This window comes from Schistocerca americana, chromosome 1, assembly GCF_021461395.2.
Source record: "Schistocerca americana isolate TAMUIC-IGC-003095 chromosome 1, iqSchAmer2.1, whole genome shotgun sequence".
Classification (NCBI taxonomy): Eukaryota; Metazoa; Arthropoda; class Insecta; order Orthoptera; family Acrididae; genus Schistocerca; species Schistocerca americana.
This window is the reverse complement of record NC_060119.1, coordinates 638199140-638218839: the sequence shown is the minus strand read 5'-3', so window position 1 is coordinate 638218839 and position 19700 is coordinate 638199140. Positions and strand designations below refer to the sequence as shown.

Here is a 19700-nt window from a genome sequence, read left to right as displayed (position 1 = left end):
GACTACAAGGATCCTTGAGTCCCAGTAACCATCTCAACATCTATCACGACCTTAAACTTCCTACCATAAAGGTAACAACGAAAATACATTACTCCATATATTACAGCCAACATCTCCTTTTCTGTTGTCGAATAATTCCACTCTGCGCTATTTAACTGTCTGGTAGCATCTGCCACTGGCTGCTCCTGTTCCTTTGCCATTTGCCCCAGAACACATTCTACTGTGACATTTGAAGTGTCACATGATAAGATGAAGTCTTCTTCAAAATTCGGAAACACCAACACCGGATCAGAAACTAATCTCATTTTTAATTCATCAAAAGCTTGCTGGCATACCTTCCCCCCCTCCCAATCGAATTTTAAACCCTTTCTTTAAAAGCTTTGTTAACGACTCGGTTATTTTAGCAAAATCCTTTACAAATTTACGATAATATGAACATAACCCAATATACGATTGTAATTGCTTCGTTGTACGTGGTGTGGAAAAATTTTGAACTGCCTCTGTTAACCAAAGATCAGTTTCAACTCCTTGTTCACTGATTACATGGCCTAAATATTTGACCTGCGTCTGCGCAAAATTACATTTTTCTAAACTTATAACCGTGCTGACTCCTCTTAAACGCGATACATGTTCTGGTATATCCTTCGAAAATACTATGTCATCTAAGTAAACCATACGTGTCTTTGATTTCAATCCCCTTAAAATCCCATCTAATAATCGCTGAAAAGTTGCCGGTGCATTCTTCAACCCGAACGGCATACGTATATACTGATAGTGTCCCCCAGGAACAGTAAAAGCTGTCTTTGCACTATCCTCTGGCACTAATTCCAATTGGTTGTATCCACTCCGTAAATCCATCGTCGTAAAATACTTACATTGTCCCAGATTATCCAATGTGTCCGTGATATTCTGAATCGGATATGCGTCCAAAATGGTTTTCGCATTCAGAAACCTATAATCACAACAAAACCTATATTTTTGTTGTTGTTTTATAAACTCCTCTAGTAGTGGTTGCATATGACGTGCTACTCTATACGGGTTCCAAAACACTGGTGTATTAGCCTCTGTTGGTATGTGATGCTTCGTAATCGGTGTTGCTGGTAACCTACCCTCCGTTCCAAATAAATCGCTAAATGTCAATAACAATTCCTCCAACTGACCCTGTCGTCTCCCTGCATATGCTGTAATTTTCCCCTCAATTGCGCTGCATTGACGTTTTGCTTATGGATCGCCTCTAAATCCTCCCTATCGAGGTCATCTTCATCAAAAAACCCCAGTGTGGCCAAACAACACCACTTTTGACAAGCTAAAATCCGCTCTGCCGAAGTTTTGTTTACGTACAGGAACCCTATAATCTCCTTCCACATAATTTGCGTGAGCTAAACTCCTCAGCACAAAACAGTGCGCATTATCCAACTCCTCATTGTTCAAGAGTGGCTCCACCATGTACAATGTCTCCTTTGGTAAGTCCATATTTATTGAAACCCAAACTACCTTCCCTGTACCTGCTGGTACGTTATCCTGTTGATCAACCTTTAATCGATCCGTTTGCAGTTTAGCTGGCATCATCTTCGCGTTAAGTGCGCCTTGTGACATCATCCATTTGCAACCGTTTCCCCCATGCAAAACATTGTTCCACTGAGTTCCACTGTTTGTTGCCAAAGATCTATCTTTGCATGATGTTTATCAAGGAAGTCCAGTCTGAGAATCACCGAATACCCCTCACCCACACAGGGTAACACCTCTACCTGCTTATTAAACTTAGTCCCTGCAATCATAAATCGAAGTACTGTCATATCCAATGACTCCACTTTATTATCCCTCACCCCATGTAACCTATAACGTGGTGTCTCAAGCCTTCTCCTGCCAACCAAGTCTAGACTAATAAGACGTGTGCCCTCGTCTCGACCAGAAACCTCTAATAAGCAGCATTCTGTCTGTGCACCTACAAGTGCATTACCTAATTTCACTGGGACTGCCCGGCGACGGTTGAAGCAGTCCCGTTCCCGTTTAAAGGCTGCCCCAGACTTCATCGCTCAACCGCGCCTTTACTGAATTCTAACAAAATTCCCCTTTCCTACGGCTAAGACTAATACTATCGCAGCAGAGCAGAAGACAAGAGCTTTTGCCAACAAGAGTATACAAGAGCTTATTTCAATAGTGGTACACCTCAAATTTTGTTCATTTCAGAATGCTGGGTGTTAAACATTCTGAGTGATGACCATTCCCTGAGATATCAGAATTATTGCAGTGCATTGCTTGTTGCAAGGGATTACCATTTCTTTCTATTGTCATCACTCAGTTATTTATAAGCCTCAGTATTTCAAAACAAACAAACAACTGTTGGAGTACCGCTATTGAAATGAGGCCTTCGCATGCTCTTCCACAGTGCTGGCATAAGGCCATAGAACATGATGGAGACTGCAATGCCACAAAATCTTAATTCCTAAGGATAAATGTGATTTGAAAATGTATTTAACAGCCCTGCAGATTTTAAGAGTTTCTGAGGAAATTGTGGTGGATTCAATGTAGGAAGTGTTGGTCTTCTGCATGTAGGAAGATAGCTGTGGTGTATTGACACTATGACAGAAAATTTCTCTCACTTCAGAAATTGTCATCTGTGAACAAAATGTCATTACATTAATATATGAATCTCTTAAAGTGGAGGAGTGAACCGTGTCTTTATACACCATATGTAAAAGAGAAATTGAATGCTGTGCATACCAGCAAAATTACTTTTATGAAGTTTCATGTATAACTGACCAGGATATTGAAATAGCATCATCTGGTAATTTTTGAAGATTGTGTAAAATAACAAGTTGTTTAACAATAAACATATTAACGATAGGCCCTTTAACATGTGTCATTTAAAGAGGTTTTACGCTGCTTCATTCACCTATTTGTTTTTGCTTCTCTCCAATCTGACTATAAGATAGAATGATTTTTTGTTCATCACATCTGGTTTGCTGAACAAATTCATCCCAGCCAACTAACAGCTGCTTAGCTTAGCTCACTGCTTCCTTTACAAAACAACTGACACCTTTCAAAACACACTTTCTGAAGGTGGTGGTGCTCATACCCTACCTTAACATGCAGGTTTTCAGTCTCCCACATCCCCACACGTTTCAGTTGTGCCATATGACATCTCCACAGACATGACATGTGGATTTTTCCAGAAACGCTATGGTAAGCAGATAGGCATCATTCTCAGAATGTTCCAGCAACAGCTTAAAACTGTTTCTAATGATTAAATGTAATCCTCTACACAGAAGAAAACGTCATTTCATAAAAACAGTCCGTAATTTTTGTTTGTTTTTTCTTTGATGCGGCAATAGCATAACTGTACCCTCAAAACAGGATAACTTTTTCATCATTTTCACAGAAACATTGTGATGCGTCACAAATTGTTTAATTATTTCTAACACATTTACTGCATTGTTAAATGTCACAGGAATGCTGAGGCTCTTCTGTATCATCCTTATCGTCAGTTTCTTCCTTGTCCAGGTCCGGCAGTGCACATTGAACTATCTCAGCGATAGCCATGGGCTCTGTAGTGACGAGGTTTTCATCATCGTCGCATGAAAATCGCTTTGGGAATGAACGAGAGTACATTTCAGTATGTGCTCAAGAAAGTGGCTCCTCATATTATGAAGCGAAACACACTCCTCAGAAATGCTACATCTGCAAAAGAAAGAATTACATAATACTGCAATTTCTAGCTACTCTAGTTTACAATACCAGTATTGCGCTCAAATCCTACAGTGCACATTGATGAAAATAATACCAGAAACATTTGAAGCTATTTATAATGCACTGGAGGAGGAATATGTGAAGGCAAATAAATTTAATACATACTGTAGTCATGAAAAATTTTATTTCCGCAGAAGTTGTAGATTTTCTCCTTTTTCCCAGAGGTATATCCTGGCCTTACTTCACGGCTAATAGGATCTGCAAATTTTTTATGGTTCTCACTTTTTATTATTATTATTATTATTATTATTATTATATTTTTTTTTCCAGGATTTCATAAGCTACACATTGCTTTATCTGCCTCGAATATTTGTCAGTTTCGTTATATACGGGAAGCCCCATGTAAATTTGGGAGTCTTATTGATAAACATTGTGTGTCAGACAGCTGCAACGATGCTAGCACTCCAAGCGGTTGATATCTCCAGGCAGTAAATTTGACCAATGCTTAACTTTGAAAAAGTGTGTGTGTGTGTGAGTGAGAGAGAGAGAGTGAGAGAGAGAGAGAGAGAGAGAGAGAGAGAGAGAGAGAGTGAGAGATATGTATAAATGAAGTTTTACTGTATTTGAGTTAACTCGTGCTTGGTCCCAAAGTTTGGATTTGACCTCTGCTCAGAAAAAATGCCAGTCCATGTAGTGTTGCCCACATAATGGTAGCCCCTGACTAAACTGGAATTACGCCATTGATCAACCTGTTATCTCCCAGTTCTAACAACCCTACCACAACAAAGGTAAGTTGCTCACGCTACTAAATATTGCATTTTCGGGCAACGACGACGTTATATTATGTGGCAAGTGTCATTAGAGCACAGTTAATAAAGTCATTTCATGAAATAATGGATAAACTATGCACTCATCTTTTCATGTTTCCCACGCTGGTCTCGTTGTGAACTCATGGCTCAATTGTCGAAAATCTAGGTGGTGGTGATTCCAAGCTCGGATGCAAAGAGGCCTAGGTGTTATTATGCGATATTCAAAAGTTTTACAGATGTGTTCCACAAACTCTTCTTGAAGATTAAACCTTTGCAAGTTAGCACAATGGTGATGTAAAAAAGTAATCAGCACTCCGAATTTAAGTTACACTTCTTTTTTATTACTTTTGTTGCAATATCACGTAACTCACAAAACATCACTTCACAATATAAAACATACTTGAAAATATCTTCCTCACTATTAAAGTTCACATTTTATAAACTGACTACAATTTGTGTCTTTTCAACATGACGACCAAGACCTGACTCTCTCTAATGACCGCTTACGCGCCCAAAAATCATAGTTACAAGTACGTCAAAGATCATAGTGACAATAGAAAGAATAGAAGTTGAGGTGAGGTCCCGCAATGGTTACGTAATTCAAGTACCATTATACAGTGCATGTCGAAGAGTAGGTGCTGCATGCCAAAGAGTAGGTGCCTGTTTGTCTGGAGGCAACGGGCCTATGTGCAGTGACCACAAGCCAGGGGGCCATTGCTCTGACTAGACGGCACCCACGGGAAGAGCCCTCGACTGGAACAGGTGGCATTATAGTTGATATTTCACACAGTGTAAAGGTCCAAGGCTGTGAGGCTCTGGTAGTATCTCCAAACAAACTTGAATTATTCAGTTTCAGATTGTTACAAACCCAAGAACTTTTCCTCCTTGCCAAACTATGGGATGTAAGCAAAGTTAAGTGAATTGCTGAAACTTATTGCCGCCAGTTCCTGGTTTGCACTCACATTGATGGCGGGTCCTTCCTAACTACTAAGCCTTTGTTCTTTGTAGGTAATACCAAAATTTATTCGGAGAAATCTCTTCCATCCATAAACCACAAAGTAGTTCTGCCTGAATTAAAACAGTGACTCGTACCCAGTCCTGAGCATTACTTTCTCGCAAGAAATTTTGTGGCATACTTGTCGCCATAAAATCTCACTAGACCTTGAACTTGTTAAGAGATTTGATTTTTCATGAGGACTTAACACTGCACGCAGATAAGGAATTATGCAAAAACTTGGAGAAAAGAGGGATCCACTTTGCCAGACAGCTAGGTCAACAAAAAGACGTTCATCCTCACTTTTAAGAGGGACTTGCTTCCTAAGAAAGTCAGAAACATAGACTACTGTTGTGATGTGAAGCTGTATTTCCCATCACTGATGCAGTGATTTAAATGTCACTGCTGTGGGCATACATCATGTCAGAGGCACCACTCCCTTGACCCACAAAATGTGATACCTGAATTAAGGAATATAAATTCTAGGAACTTAAGGCTTCAGATTGAATCTGACATTTAGTAGCCCGGAAAATATACAATCACATATATCCAGTCCTAATAGTATTGACTTCTGCCATAACCGTATTTAGGTCAGCAGTAGTCTCCCTCAATGTCAAATGCCAAACGCAGGTAGTTGCACAAGTAAAAATTTGCCCATGGGGAGACAGAACCCCACCCATCCCACCCCGTCTTGTGGTTCCTGTAGCACCATTTCCTAGAATCTTTCCTCACTGTGTCCAGCTATAGAAGCATCAGCCTCCCAGGCTGTCTACAAGTGACAGACTCCATTTAGGAAACCTCCATAGAAATCTACAGACTAGTGACCAAACATCAGCCATTTACTGATGGACCCACGGACTTAGTCCCAGGGGTGCTAATTCTTCGTCAGTTCTTTTCCTTACAGCAGCTAAGCCCTCATAAGAGTTCTGACTCTCAAAAGTAGTTACGAAGAAAAGGCAGAAATCACAGGAGAAGACTGTTCCAGTGAATCAGGAAGCATCAGATCCATCGATGACATTGTACATGAGTGTGTCTGTCAATGTTGTTCCGCCAACACCAGTGACCGACAGTAATCCAGGGGCATTACTCGTCCATTTGGTCCCTTCACATCTAACCAGGATGCAATTAATGTGATAATTCAATGCAGTTGGAATGGATGTTACTGTCACATTCCAACAATTGTGTCCTGTTCTACAGGGTGTGGTGTGGGAACTTCTTATTTGGAACACCCGGCACACAGTGGTTGTAATCATTGTTGCGTGGGTTTCAGTGCCATCAAAAGTGCGAGACTTAAAATTTTTTTATATTTTTTTTATATTTTTAATTTTAAAAATATTTAGTTTAGTTTAGTAGTGGCGTTCGCTGTTGTGGCCTACTTTTCAAATGGACTTTCGGTCATCAGAACTCGGCGTGCATTCAGGAAACAGTTTAACATCCCGCCTCCAGGTTGTGTTCCTGATGGGAAATCAACTGTTATGTGGGTAGACACCTTTATGGATACAGGCAGTATGCAGAAAAAGAAACCAGGACTTTCAAGAATCACCAGAATGACTGAAAACACCGAGAGGGTAAGGATGTTGATTTTTGAATGCCCCCGTGTGCAGCTGGCCTTGCAATTTCTGAATGCACAGTGAGATAAATTCTTTGTGAGTAGTGGAAATATCATCCGTATAAACTGTCAGTGGTGCATTCACTTCATCCACATTATTTTGTTACACAAAAAAATGTGTGTGAAGCCTTGTTCGAGGAGCTGCATCATGAAGCCTTAGTGTTCTTCAGCAACGAGGCACATTTTCATTTGTCTGGCTGTGTGAATAAGCAAAATATGCGGTATTGGAGTGGCACGAAACTCCAAGAACTTCATGAGCAGCCCCTGCATACAGAATGTGTGACTTTTTGATGTGCACTATCTAAAGTTGGCATTATTGGCCCATGGTTTTTCGAAGAGAATGATAGGGTAAGTCAATAGGCAGTCACTTCTGGGCATTGTATCCAGATGACCTAACAATTTTTCATTCCAGAACGTGAGGAAATGAATGTGGGTGATGTCTGGTTTCAACAAGATGGCGCCACAGCTCACATGGCATGAACACTTCCCCGATCGTCTCGTATCTTTGAGGGGCGATCTCCAATGGCCAGCATGCTCACCAGGTTTAGCACTATGCAACTTTTTCTTATGGGGCTATCTCAAATCCTCAGTGTATTCCACTTGTCCGCAGACCCTGGCTGAGCTATGGAACAATATTCATGTTGCTATTGCCAACATTGACACACACGTCGGTAAAAGTGGATCAAAACTTCAGATTTCGACCCTCCAAAATTCACTGAACAGAATGGAGGCCACCTTCAAGATAACATTTTCAAAACTTAATGGAACAAAACTTCAGATATTACTCTTTGTAAAGAAAAAAGAATTAAATTGATGTCTCTAATGCTTTCTGATTTATGATTTCTTTTAAATAAGGAAGTTCCCGCACCACCCCCTGTATATTGCCCTCCGTGAAACACATTTGACTGATGACCATTCTCAAACCTTTTGAGGGGTTACCATGCCTTCTGCCAGATTCAAATATATTCACTGTGTCTTCTACAGTATATATTATTTGAAAGTTGCATCTTAAAGGTATGTATTACTCCTGTTCGTGTGCTTTGGAATGTCTTAACAGATATGAAATGTTAATGATCTAAGAACTTTTAGCATTATACTTGATAATGACATAAAAAGACTGAAGAGAAATACACTAATACACAATCAAATGGCAGTTTATTCTCTCAAAAAAAGTTATAAGAATGTAAAATAAAACAGTGGAAAATCAAGGGTAGAATGATGACAATATTATGAGAAGCATATACTGCTGCTCACCATATTGCAGAGATGTTGAGTCGCAGACAGGCACTACAAAAACACTGTCGAACAAGCATGTCACACAGGTGAGATGTCATTCACGTACAGTATAGGGAGGAGAGCAACAGACCTATCACTGAATCCTGGGGAATGTCTGAGAGCATGTTTCCAGCATGAGTTCCCCAAACTAATGGTCTACTCTTTAGTACCTGTATTTTAAATAGTTGGCCCATTGTTGCATGGCATTTTTAGGTTTTTGTTTTTTGGTACCCAATCCTCCTGGCATCGGTGTCTGCTAACCAGTGCCCCATGCCCACCTCCACCCTACAATAGGACCCTAACTTCACTCACCTGCACCCACACCCTTTTCTTCAGTCCCACCTTGCTCTGTTCTGTCACTCCTGCCTCCCAATCTACTTATCAACCTCCTCATGTGCTGCTCAAACTACTGTGTGTGTGTGTGTGTGTGTGTGTGTGTGTGTGTGTGTGTGTGTGTTTTGGAGGAGGGACTGTTAACATAGTTTCCAGCCTTGCTTATGTGCCTGTCCACTACCTAACACATCTACTATTCGGTGAGTTGTTACCTTTGTTCCTGGAGTATTTACATTCATAATCACATAAGTTGTTCGGTCTTGGACAAAACAATTTTGAGCATCACATACAAGAAAACTTATGGATATGCCCCTCTTTTAATTAGTAGTCATTGAAAATAGTTGATAAAGGCAAGAAATTGGTTACAGTTTTTTTTTTCTATGAATAAAAGTGTCTTCATTAACCAGAGTCCTCCGCCTGCTATGAGGATGTTGGGAGAGAGCAGTACTTTGATGGCTACTAGACTTAGTGCTGACTGAACACTGTGCTTCAGTAATCAATCCTTTGAGTAGCTGTTGTGTTATCTGGGGAATGCTTGCATATGTTGTGCCCTATAAAGCCCACAGATCTTGCAGTACTATATTTCTTTCTCTGTGATTACAGGAAACTTGCGGTACATTTTTCTACTATTGGTATAGTGTTAATTGACAAATTATTTTGCAATCAACATTAATATTGTACACACCTATGATGTTACTTGTAGATGTTTCAGTTGTCCTTGGCATCACCACAAATAATGATTTTCATTAATGTAAAAAAATATGAGTCTTTCTTTCCAGAAATGTGATAAATGTCACTCTTGATTGTGGTACATTCCAGCTTTTCAAATCTTTGTTTGTGTTCATATCCTTTGTTTGTGTTCATATCCTTTGTTTGTGTTCATATCCTTTGTTTGTGTTCATATCCTTTGTTTGTGTTCATATCCTTTGTTTGTGTTCATATCCTTTGTTTGTGTTCATATCCTTTGTTTGTGTTCATATCCTTTGTTTGTGTTCATATCCTTTGTTTGTGTTCATATCTTTTGTTTGTGTTCATTTTATATTTTTGACCATGCAGTCCTCCTTGCTTCTGGTAAATGAATCAATGTTTTGAATAGGTGCTTGTTGTTCTTTTACAGAAAAGATCAAACTTACTGAAGATACATCAACACCAATCGGAAAACTGTTAAAAAAGGTAATGTTAAATGGTAGTAACACTATTTTTGTTTTAAGAGTGTGCTGTTCAAAATAGTCGTGCTACAAATAAAAATGTTAACGTTGCATCAGCTGCCGATAGTGTGTAACAAAACAGATTCACAAGTTTAACTGTGAAGTTGTAATCTCAGTTTATTTTCAGTTTGTAGCAGTGTCTGCTGTTACGTTGCATCTCATTCGATGCAACGTGAAGCTGCAACAGATAACATCTGTGATTTCTGAAATTGTCAATAAGGCTTCTAAATGCAGTACCACTTTTTAAAATTTTAGTGCGTGGCTAGCAACTCGTAGGCAGTTGGTCGGTGTGCATACTATGAATGTGGGAGGGAGAGATGGCAGGTGTACAGACTTGGCCTGCGCCACACAGGTACCAAAGCACACGAGGTGTGACACGACGACAGTGATATGGAGGCATGGTTGGGAGGGGGTGACAGGACAGAAAGGTGAAACTGTTGGGTAGAGGTTGTTGGTACAGTGGATTAGTGGAAACTTAGGGTAGGATTACGGGAGCGAAGGATGTGTTGCAAGGATAACTCTCATGTGCATTGTTCAGAAAAGATGATGCTGGGAGGGAGGTTCCAGGTGGTGCGGTTTGTGGAGCAGCTGTTGAACTTACGTTGTCCTCTGCAGTGTGGTGTGCCACTGTGCAGTCAACTTTGTTCGTGGCCACAGTTTTGAAATGGCCATTCATTCTGGTGGACAGCTAGTTGGTGCTCATGCCCACATAAAATGCTTAGCAGTGATTACAGCAAAGCATATGACATGGCTGCTTTCACACATGGCGCTGCCTCTGAATGTGTAGGATAAGCCTGCGACAGGACTAGAGTAGGATGTGCTGGGTCAGTGAATCAGACAGGTCTTGCACCTGGGTCTTCCTCAACAAAAGGGGTTGGGAGTGGGGAGGACGAAGGTGTTGTGTATGTTGAGTAGGCGACAGAATAGCACTTAAAGAGGGATGGGAAGGGTCTTCAGTAGGATGTCCCTCATTTCTGGGCACAGTGATATTGAGTGGTAAGGGAAGTACTTCTTTGCCGCTGATTCTCTGTAGTAGTGGTAGGATTAGGGTTGTGTGAGGATGTGGCACGAGAAACCTGTTTATGGAAGTAGGTTGTGGGGTTAGTGCCTGTCTGAGCAGTCATAAATTATTTTCATTCTGACAGAACTTTCTTTTTCCATATTTATTACTGCTTGCTGGTATTTTTAAGCCAATAGTGTGGTGGTTCTCTTGTATGAGATGTTTTGCAAATTCAGTGCTTCAGTTGTTCAGTGTGTCTTATTCTGAAACTTACGTTTGTCTTTGAGACATATGCTGAATACAGTCATTGAAGTTTAACTGACGTTTGTCTATTTTGCTGAATTTATTAAAGGCCTTCAGAGTGTTTGTAATCTTGCTTTTGAGTTTCACCATGAATCACGTGAGTATGTAATAGATTATTTCTCTCTTCATCTCGTAAATTTCGTAAAACTGTCTGGTTGCTCAGATAACTGAGGAACAAGATTCTATCCTCCTTGATAGAACTGAGAGACTGAACTGTCAGCTGATGGAATTGGGTGACATTTGGCGATAGTCTGGCAATCATCAGTGCCACTGTGAATCCAACCGTAGTACATTGGACTGTTAATTAGGCTTCAGGAATTACTGGTTGTTGTCTGGGAAATTCAGTGAAGACATATCACAAATGACGTTTGACTCATTGTTTAGCTGCAGCAGAGGCAAACTGAAGTAACAAAATTGGCGCAATAGTTAGAATCCTCATATTGCCTTATTTAGGCCGGAAAAGAGCACAATGACCTTCTTAATTGATTACTGGGTTTGGAAATATTTCAGGTCCAATTTTGAGATGATTCTCCATCTCATTATCTTAAGTGCGCATTTGAAATAGTTAATTGCTGAAAGCATACAATGAAGCAGTTGTGTCATCAAACAATTTTTTTTTTAGCTTTTTGTTACTATTTCTTATTTACTGTACACAAATGATACATTTCTGTTTTGTAGCTGTTGTTTGTTACTAGTTTTGCTGTTAATTTATCTCAGAATATGAAGCAGCTGTATCTGTCAGTTTTGCACAATGTAACTGCTGACATTTTAAGGTGAAGACAATAACTCTTTGATTATATTGGGTTGATGCACAAGTTCATGGTCTTTTTCCATAAGTTCAATAAACGCAACAGCTACACATAACAGAGACTTTAGTTATAAGTAATATGTCTCCTTCACTATTTACAGCAGTCTGCCAATGCTGAGGTAACTTTTCAATTCTGTGGCTGTAGAAATCGAATGGTTTTGAGGCTAAGGGCTTGTCAAGCCTTGTTTGTTGCTCATTTTCATCCAGAAAAGAAGCTATTTGAAGATTGTTCGATAGAGAATGGAAAAGGTGAAAATCTGAGTGTGCAAGATCATTTGAATAAAGTGGGTGCGGAATGGCTTCCCAACACTACTCAAGGATAGTGTTTTCTGTCAGTCTAGGAGAATGTGGCCAGGTGCTATAGTGGAACAGTATCGCTTCAGATACTCTTCCTGGTCATTGTTCTTGTATTGTGTTTGCGAGCATCTCAGTTGTTGATAGTAAATGACAGCAGTGATGGTTACACCTAGGGGAAACAATTTGTAGTACACCACACCATTGCTGTGCCACCAGATGCATAACATTATCTTTTGTGGATGCACACAGGTCTTTGTACAGGGACTTACTGCTTTGTTTGGCCCTAGTCATTCCTTTCTTTTCCTTATATTAGCATAAAGACTCCAATTCTCATCACCAGTAACAATACAGGATAGGAATGCTTCGTGATGTTCATGAGCTAGTTGATGATGAGCAAGCAGAGATGTACGTATGATCACAACCTGATTTTTGTGATTCTAGCTTAGAGCAAGTGGTACCCATGCACCCGATTTTTCAACCTCCCCCATTGCAAATAAATGTCTTATGATGGTGGAACAATCACAGTTCATCACATTCGCGAGTTGTCAATTACAGTGATATGGATCATTGTGGATTAAAGTGTTTAAATGATTTTCGTCAAACCCCGAAGGTGTTCCTGAATGGGGAGAGTCACTAATGTTAAAATGATGCTCCTTAAAATGAGTAAACCCTTTTCTTGACGTGCACAAATGTTTCTGGCTGCCTTTGCTGCTGTCACCCCCCCGTTGAACTCAAACAGAAGAATGTGTTGGAAACGTTCAGATTTCTCCACTTGGCACTGCACATTCTAATTTCCACAGCTCCATTCACTATCTCCAAATGACAAGTAAACTCAAAAAGCTGCAGTGAACTGCGAAGACAAAATGACAATCGATAAATAAAAGCATAGCAACTGAAGTTCCAACATGTAACACAAAACTACTGCACACTTAAGCATCAACCTGATATGATTTTTGTCCCCACAGATTTTTTGCATTTACTCATATCTTCACTTAAGCAGCTTTGCTTCTCTATTCCACCATTTTATCCAGTTATACCTGCTAGCAAACCATGGAAGTGCATCTGGTAGTTAAATTTATGACCTTAGCAGTATCTTCCTTACTTATTTACAAACATGTCACAAGCTGAATGAACATTTAAGTAAAATGGGACAAATATGTTCCCTTAATTGATAAAAGAAACACACCAGGACTGGCTTAGGTTAAAGCATACATGTTACGATGTATTGGATTTTCTGATATAATGATAAGGAAACCCATCTCAGACATCATTCTAAAGGACACTGAAGTGTTGGTGAACATGGTCTCCTTTATATTGTTTTCAACACACACACACACACACACACACACACACACACACACACACACACACACACACACACATTGATTGTGTAAATTAAGACCCGTTATATTCACTCAAAAGTAGACAATATATACCTAGTCCATCTGCTAAGTTCTTCAGAAATGTCTACACAATACTTGCAGACAAAGAGCAGGCTACTTTTTGGAGATGCCTGTAGGTCACATACAAATTAGAAACACAGTGATTATCTCCACAAGTGTGCTTAAATTGCTGTGCTGCTGTGTTTTGTTGAGAGGTGTTATGTATTCAGTTTTATCATTTGGTTTGTGTTTCATCTGCCCATTTGACTACAGACGGGAGTAGATCCTCTAACAAATTAACAGCCTGTTACATCATCTGCATGTAGGTGGATTTGATACTGCAGTGTCTCAAAAAGAAAAGTCTCTGGTGGTGATTCGTGTTAAAATGTGGGTTTCATTCCATTTCATTAAAATGTAGACGCTGAAGATCGCCGCAACATTCAGTTAACTCAAAAGTTCTTTGCAGGTGCCATCATCATCATCTTCTTCTTTTTCTTCTTCTTCTTCTAACTGTTTTTCTAATCCCTAAGTATTAGTGTGATAAACGCCATGTTTAGTAGCCCTGCACCAGGCGAGACGCGTGAGTTTTTTTGCTGCCATACAGATAAGTGATTTAGAGTGTAATAAAATTCTGTTTAGTTCAGGAAACTAGTTCAATACATGTATTAGTGTGTTATGCAAGCTTACTATTAAACGTTTCACTTCTCTCTGTGTATTATTCTAGAAAACATGAAAGAAACATAAAGTAGGGTTACGATCATATTCTTGCATACATTTTATCCCAGTAAAACTTACAGAATCTCATTTAATTGTTCTGTTACATTCCAGCAAGTTAAGAAAAGCGTATTCCTTTGTTGTTTAACTCTTATTTTGCGAAACACAGCGTAAATTTTAAATTCCGGTATCTGGAAACTTTGCACATGCGGTAGTAGCTTTGTTTACATACAGTTGCGACTAGGCCTAATTTTTGTAAACGTGTTTTTCTTCTTCTTTTCGGTAATCTAACTTATTGTCACTAAAGTAAGTTTGTTTACATACGATTGAGCACTAGACCTAATCTTTCATAAATGTGTTTCCTTGTTTTTCTGTAATTTAATTTGACTTATTCTCGCTAAAGTAAGATCTTTACCGTAAGTGAAAAGTGCCTTACCTGCCGTAGAATTGTTAGCTCTGGGGTTTGGTGTGATGGGTGCAGTAGTTTTTCCAATGGGGTGACTGTAGCGGCATGGGGAAGTGGATCAGACTCATCAGTGGTTCTTTAGGATATGCAGTAGAGATAGGAAAATAGTGGAACAGGAGGGGAAAATTGCTGCCCTTCAGGCACAGGTAGACCAAGCTAGGGAAGATCTGAACAGGTTAAGGAGGGAGAAGGGTAAAGAGAGGTGGGAAGTGGCAGCAGGTAACAGGGGTAAGAGACCTAGAACTTTGTCAGACAACCTTGTGGTGAATATGAAGAATAAGTTTGACCTGTTGCTTCAGTTAGAAGCTGATGAGCCTCAGACAGAGGTAGGTGTAGAGAGGGCACAACAAACTTTCAGTAGAAAATTGAATAAGAATGTAGGGAAGTCAGCAAAGAGAAAGAACATTTTGTTGTTAGGTAGTTCACATGCCAGAGGTGTAGGCCAACTTTTGCAAGGACCAGTTAAGATCAGAATACCAGGTCACAAATTTTTTAAACAAAGTGCTGGTCTGGGTCAGGTGACAGAGGATTTAGGTTCACTCTGTAAAGATTTTACCAGGGAAGACACCGTGGTTATTCTGGTTGGGCCAGGCAATAGTATTGACAGAGATCCTGGGTACAATATAGAGTGTGGCAAAGATTGCATCAGCAATGAGACACACCAGTGTTGAGTTCGTGTCTGTTCCGAGACGCCATGACCGACCGACCTCATTTAAACTCTTCTGTCGGGAGAGTTAATTTGTAGTTGGAACAGCTGCTTGGGTCGGGTGCGGGGTCACATATTGGTTTGGTTCCTGTTGATTCTGTCAGTAGGTGGGATTATACTAGACATGGCCTACACCTCAACAGAAAAGGGAAGGGTAAACTGGCTGGGCTAATAGCAGGAAATGTAAGGGGGGAAGGCACTGCCATGAGTGGTAATATACCACTGGTCATAGGTGTTGGAGCACCACCTTCTTTAGGATAGGTAGGACAGAACGAAGACAGGTTCTGAGAGGTGTAAAGATTGAAACAAACCTTCAGTTTGATAAAGAAATCAAACAGAATAATCTTGGTACATTGGATCAGTGAAAACAGCTGTTGGTTAAAAATTTACAGCAATCAGCAGAAATTTTATTTCCACCCAATTTCATGTCGGTAAATGTGAAATGCCAACTATCTTTAGTGCATCAAAATATTCCAGGGCTTAGAAGTAAAATTAATGAACTACTTATGTGTATTGATGAATCAGTCATCGAACCCAGTTGACATAATCTGCCTCTCTGAACATCAGCAAAGAGAAAGAAAGTTTTGTTGTTAGGTAGTTGTAGGTAGTTCCTACTTCTGTAGACAAAAGATGGAGAAAGGAGGAGTTGCCACATTTGTTAAAAACAGTTTTAAATTTAAGAATATTGACATTAATAAATTTTGTTTAGAGCAGCACTTAGAAGCATGTGCAACAGAGATAGAATTTCATAATAGGTCCTTTATAATAGTAGCCATATACAGAGCACCTTCAGGAAATTTCAACCTGTTTATAAATAGTCTTGAAGATTTATTGTCTCATCTAAAATTAAAAAAACAAAGAACTAGTGGTTGCTGGTGAATTTAATATAGATGTCCTGAAAAACAGTCAGTGAAAAGTTACTGAAATCAGTTACTTTGTCATTCAATTTAATTTCTACTGTAAATTTCCCAACTAGGGTATACAAATGTTCTAAGACTGCCATTGATAATATATTTATAGACAATTCTAGGCAACTAAGCCACATTACAAAACCAGTAATAAATGGGCTATCTGACCATGACATGAAACACCTAACATTAAAGTTTGAAAATTGTCAGGGTAAAACATCTATCAGAACTGATTACAGAAGGCCAATAAAGCAGTCAAAAACTGAGAAATGTAGGTGATTGCTCAAAGAAATTAATTGGATTGATGTTTACAGCATACAAAAGACAAATGGAAAATACAAAACATTCGTTAATAAAATTAGCACCTTATTTGAAAATTGTTTTTCTCTGAAGATAACTCAAATTAAGCAGAAATCTAATAAGAAACCATGGATCACACAAGGGATAAAGATATCATGTGAGCCATAAAGGGAACACTATCTGATACATAGGGACACCTTTGATTCTAGCATTATAGCTCATTACAAAAATTACTGCAAAATATTGAAGAATGTTATCCTGAAATCTAAACACCTGCATTATGAGAAGAAGATAAATACATCCAGCAATAAAATAAAAACAGTATGGGATATAGTTAAGTCAGAGACAGGTAGGATCAGAAATGAGGAGGAACAAGTAGCTCTAAAAATAAATGAAACCCTGGTAACAAACACATGTTGTGTTGTAAACGATTTAAACAAGTATTTTGTCTCTGTTACTGACAGCATGGGGTTGTCAGGTTCAGTAAATAATGCAGTGGAATATCTGAGACCAATGCACACAAGCAATCTCAGTAAAATGGAATTAACACTTACTTCCCCCAAAGAAATAGAATCCATCATAAAGTCCTTGAAATCAAAGCATTCTAGTGATTAAGATAACATATCAACAAAGTTAATAAAAGAGTGTTATGTGAGCTTAGTCATATCTCAATTTATTTGTGTAATCAATCACTTGCCACAGGAACATTCCTGGACTGTCTTAAATATGCTGAAGTTATACCTCTCCACAAGAAAGAGGACAAAGAAATTCCATCAAATTACCGACCGATCTCACTTTTGCCAGCTGTTTCAAAAATCTTTGAAAAGGTTATGTTCAAGCGTCTACTTAAGCACCTTAGTGAAAATAACATACTGTCGAAGTCAGAGTTTGGGTTTCTTAAGGGTTCCGATATTGAGAAAGCTATTTACACTTAGAGCAAACATGTCCTTAATTCATTGCACAACAAATTAGAGGCAACTGGAATATTCTGTGACCTGTCAAAGGCTGTGAATCGCAGCATTCTTTTAAGTAAATTAAAATATTATGGCGGCACTGGTAGTGCTGCAAAGTGGTTTGTCATATCTTACTAATAGAAAACAAAGGGTGTCATTACGTAACACTTCAGCAGTAGGCAATCGGACATCACCTGACTGGGAAGAAATTGCATGTGGTGTTCCCCAAGGTTCCATACTAGGTCCACTACTGTTTCCTTGTGACCTGTCATCTGTTACATTACCAGATGACAAGTTTGTCGTATTTGCAGATGATACAAACATTGCAATAAATAGTAAATCAAATATAAATTTAGAAAGTGCAGCTAATCAAATTTTTGCTGACATTAATAAGTGGTTCATAGCCAGTTCACTCTCATTAAACATTGAAAAGACCCACTATATGCAGTTCAGAACTTCCAAGAGATTTCCTTCTGGTGTGTGTATAAAATATGATGACATGGGAATAGGAGAAGTTGAGCGTGTAAAATTCTTGGGATTACAACTTGATAATAAATTCAGTTGGGAGCAACATACTAACGAACTGCTAAAGCACCTAATCAAGTCTGTGTTTGCAATGTGAATGATGTCAGACATAGGAGATATAAATATTTAAAAAACTGGCATATTTTGCTTATTTTCAATCCATTATGTCATATGGTATCATATTTTGGGGTAACTTCACAAACAGAGAAAAAAATTTTAGAGTACAGAAGCGTATAATAAGAGTAATGAGTAGTGTAAATCCAAGAACATCATGTCGAAACCTATTCAAAGAATTGGGCATATTAACCACAGCTTCTCGGTATATTTATTCTTAATGAAGTTTATTGTAAATAATACATCTCTTTTTCCAACTAACTGCTTAGTACACAGTATCAATATTAGGAATAAGAACAATATACATAATGATTTAAAATCACTTACTCTTGCCCAGAAAGGAGTCCAGTATTCAGCAAAGCATATTTTCAATAAGTTACCAGCAACCATGAAGAGTTTAGTTTCAGACAAGGCACAATTTTAACATAATTTAAAAGAATTTTTGGTGGCCAACTCCTTCTATTCCATCCATGAGTTTCTCAACAAGTGCAGTAGACCATTTTAATGAAAATTTATTATACTTTAATTTCTGACAATATTTGGTTGTAATAGCCAAGAAACTAGCAAATGTCTGAATGATGGATTTAATGAAAGCAGATGCAAGTGTTAAACCTGTAAATATTAGAAGTTTAAATTTAATTTATGTACATAATTTTACTGTTTAGTGACTGAGGATCATTAAAATTAATGAAACTCAAGTTTTTCTAATTACATTTTTGTAATGTGTTTATCTGATATGTACCACACCCAGGAGGATTCCCTCTTTTATGGGTCTATGGAATGAATAATTAATCTAATCTTTATGTTTCAGGTACAAGGTAATAACAACAAACGCACAAATCGTAGGAGGAATAAGTAATTACAGAGCAGAAATATGTCTTACGAAATGAGCAGAAATATGTCTTACGAAATGAAGTGAGAATGTTGGTACATACTGTTTTTTAATTGCTGTGGCATGAATAATTTTGAAGTAATTTTCTTGTGTGCAGCATAACTATTTCTGTAGACTAATAAAAGCACTTGGTTTAAGAGCATCATCAGGTCTGTCTTTATTTCTGCATGACTGCTAATATATTTCTTATATTGCAATTTTATCAAAGATAATATTTTAAATAATAATTGGTTAATTCGTCTGTTAACCAGTGTTTTATAGCAGCAGTCAAAATCGTACATGGCTGTTTGTCATTGAACAGGAGAGGCATTGCCAGGAAAGCAGATGGCAGATGTAAATTGGTTGTCATGCAGTATACACCAGCTATGCTTTTTAAAGCAATTTTGTCTTGAAATGAGTACTTTTAAATGAAAT

The 19700-nt window shown here is 38.6% G+C and overlaps 1 protein-coding gene across 2 annotated transcripts in view; it reads left to right on the top strand.

Annotated features, from left to right (window-relative positions):
* The window catches only part of LOC124607626 (centrosomal protein of 112 kDa-like), a 155582-nt gene extending 136151 nt beyond the window's left edge, over positions 1-19431 (top strand). For both annotated transcript variants that reach the window (XM_047139921.1, XM_047139920.1), the window contains exons 14-15: positions 9828-9883; positions 19206-19431. In XM_047139921.1, coding sequence (XP_046995877.1) covers positions 9828-9883; positions 19206-19253 — 104 coding nt within the window. In that variant the 3' untranslated portion in view covers positions 19254-19431. The remainder of the gene's footprint in view (positions 1-9827; positions 9884-19205) is intronic.
* Positions 19432-19700: the final 269 nt, after the last annotated feature.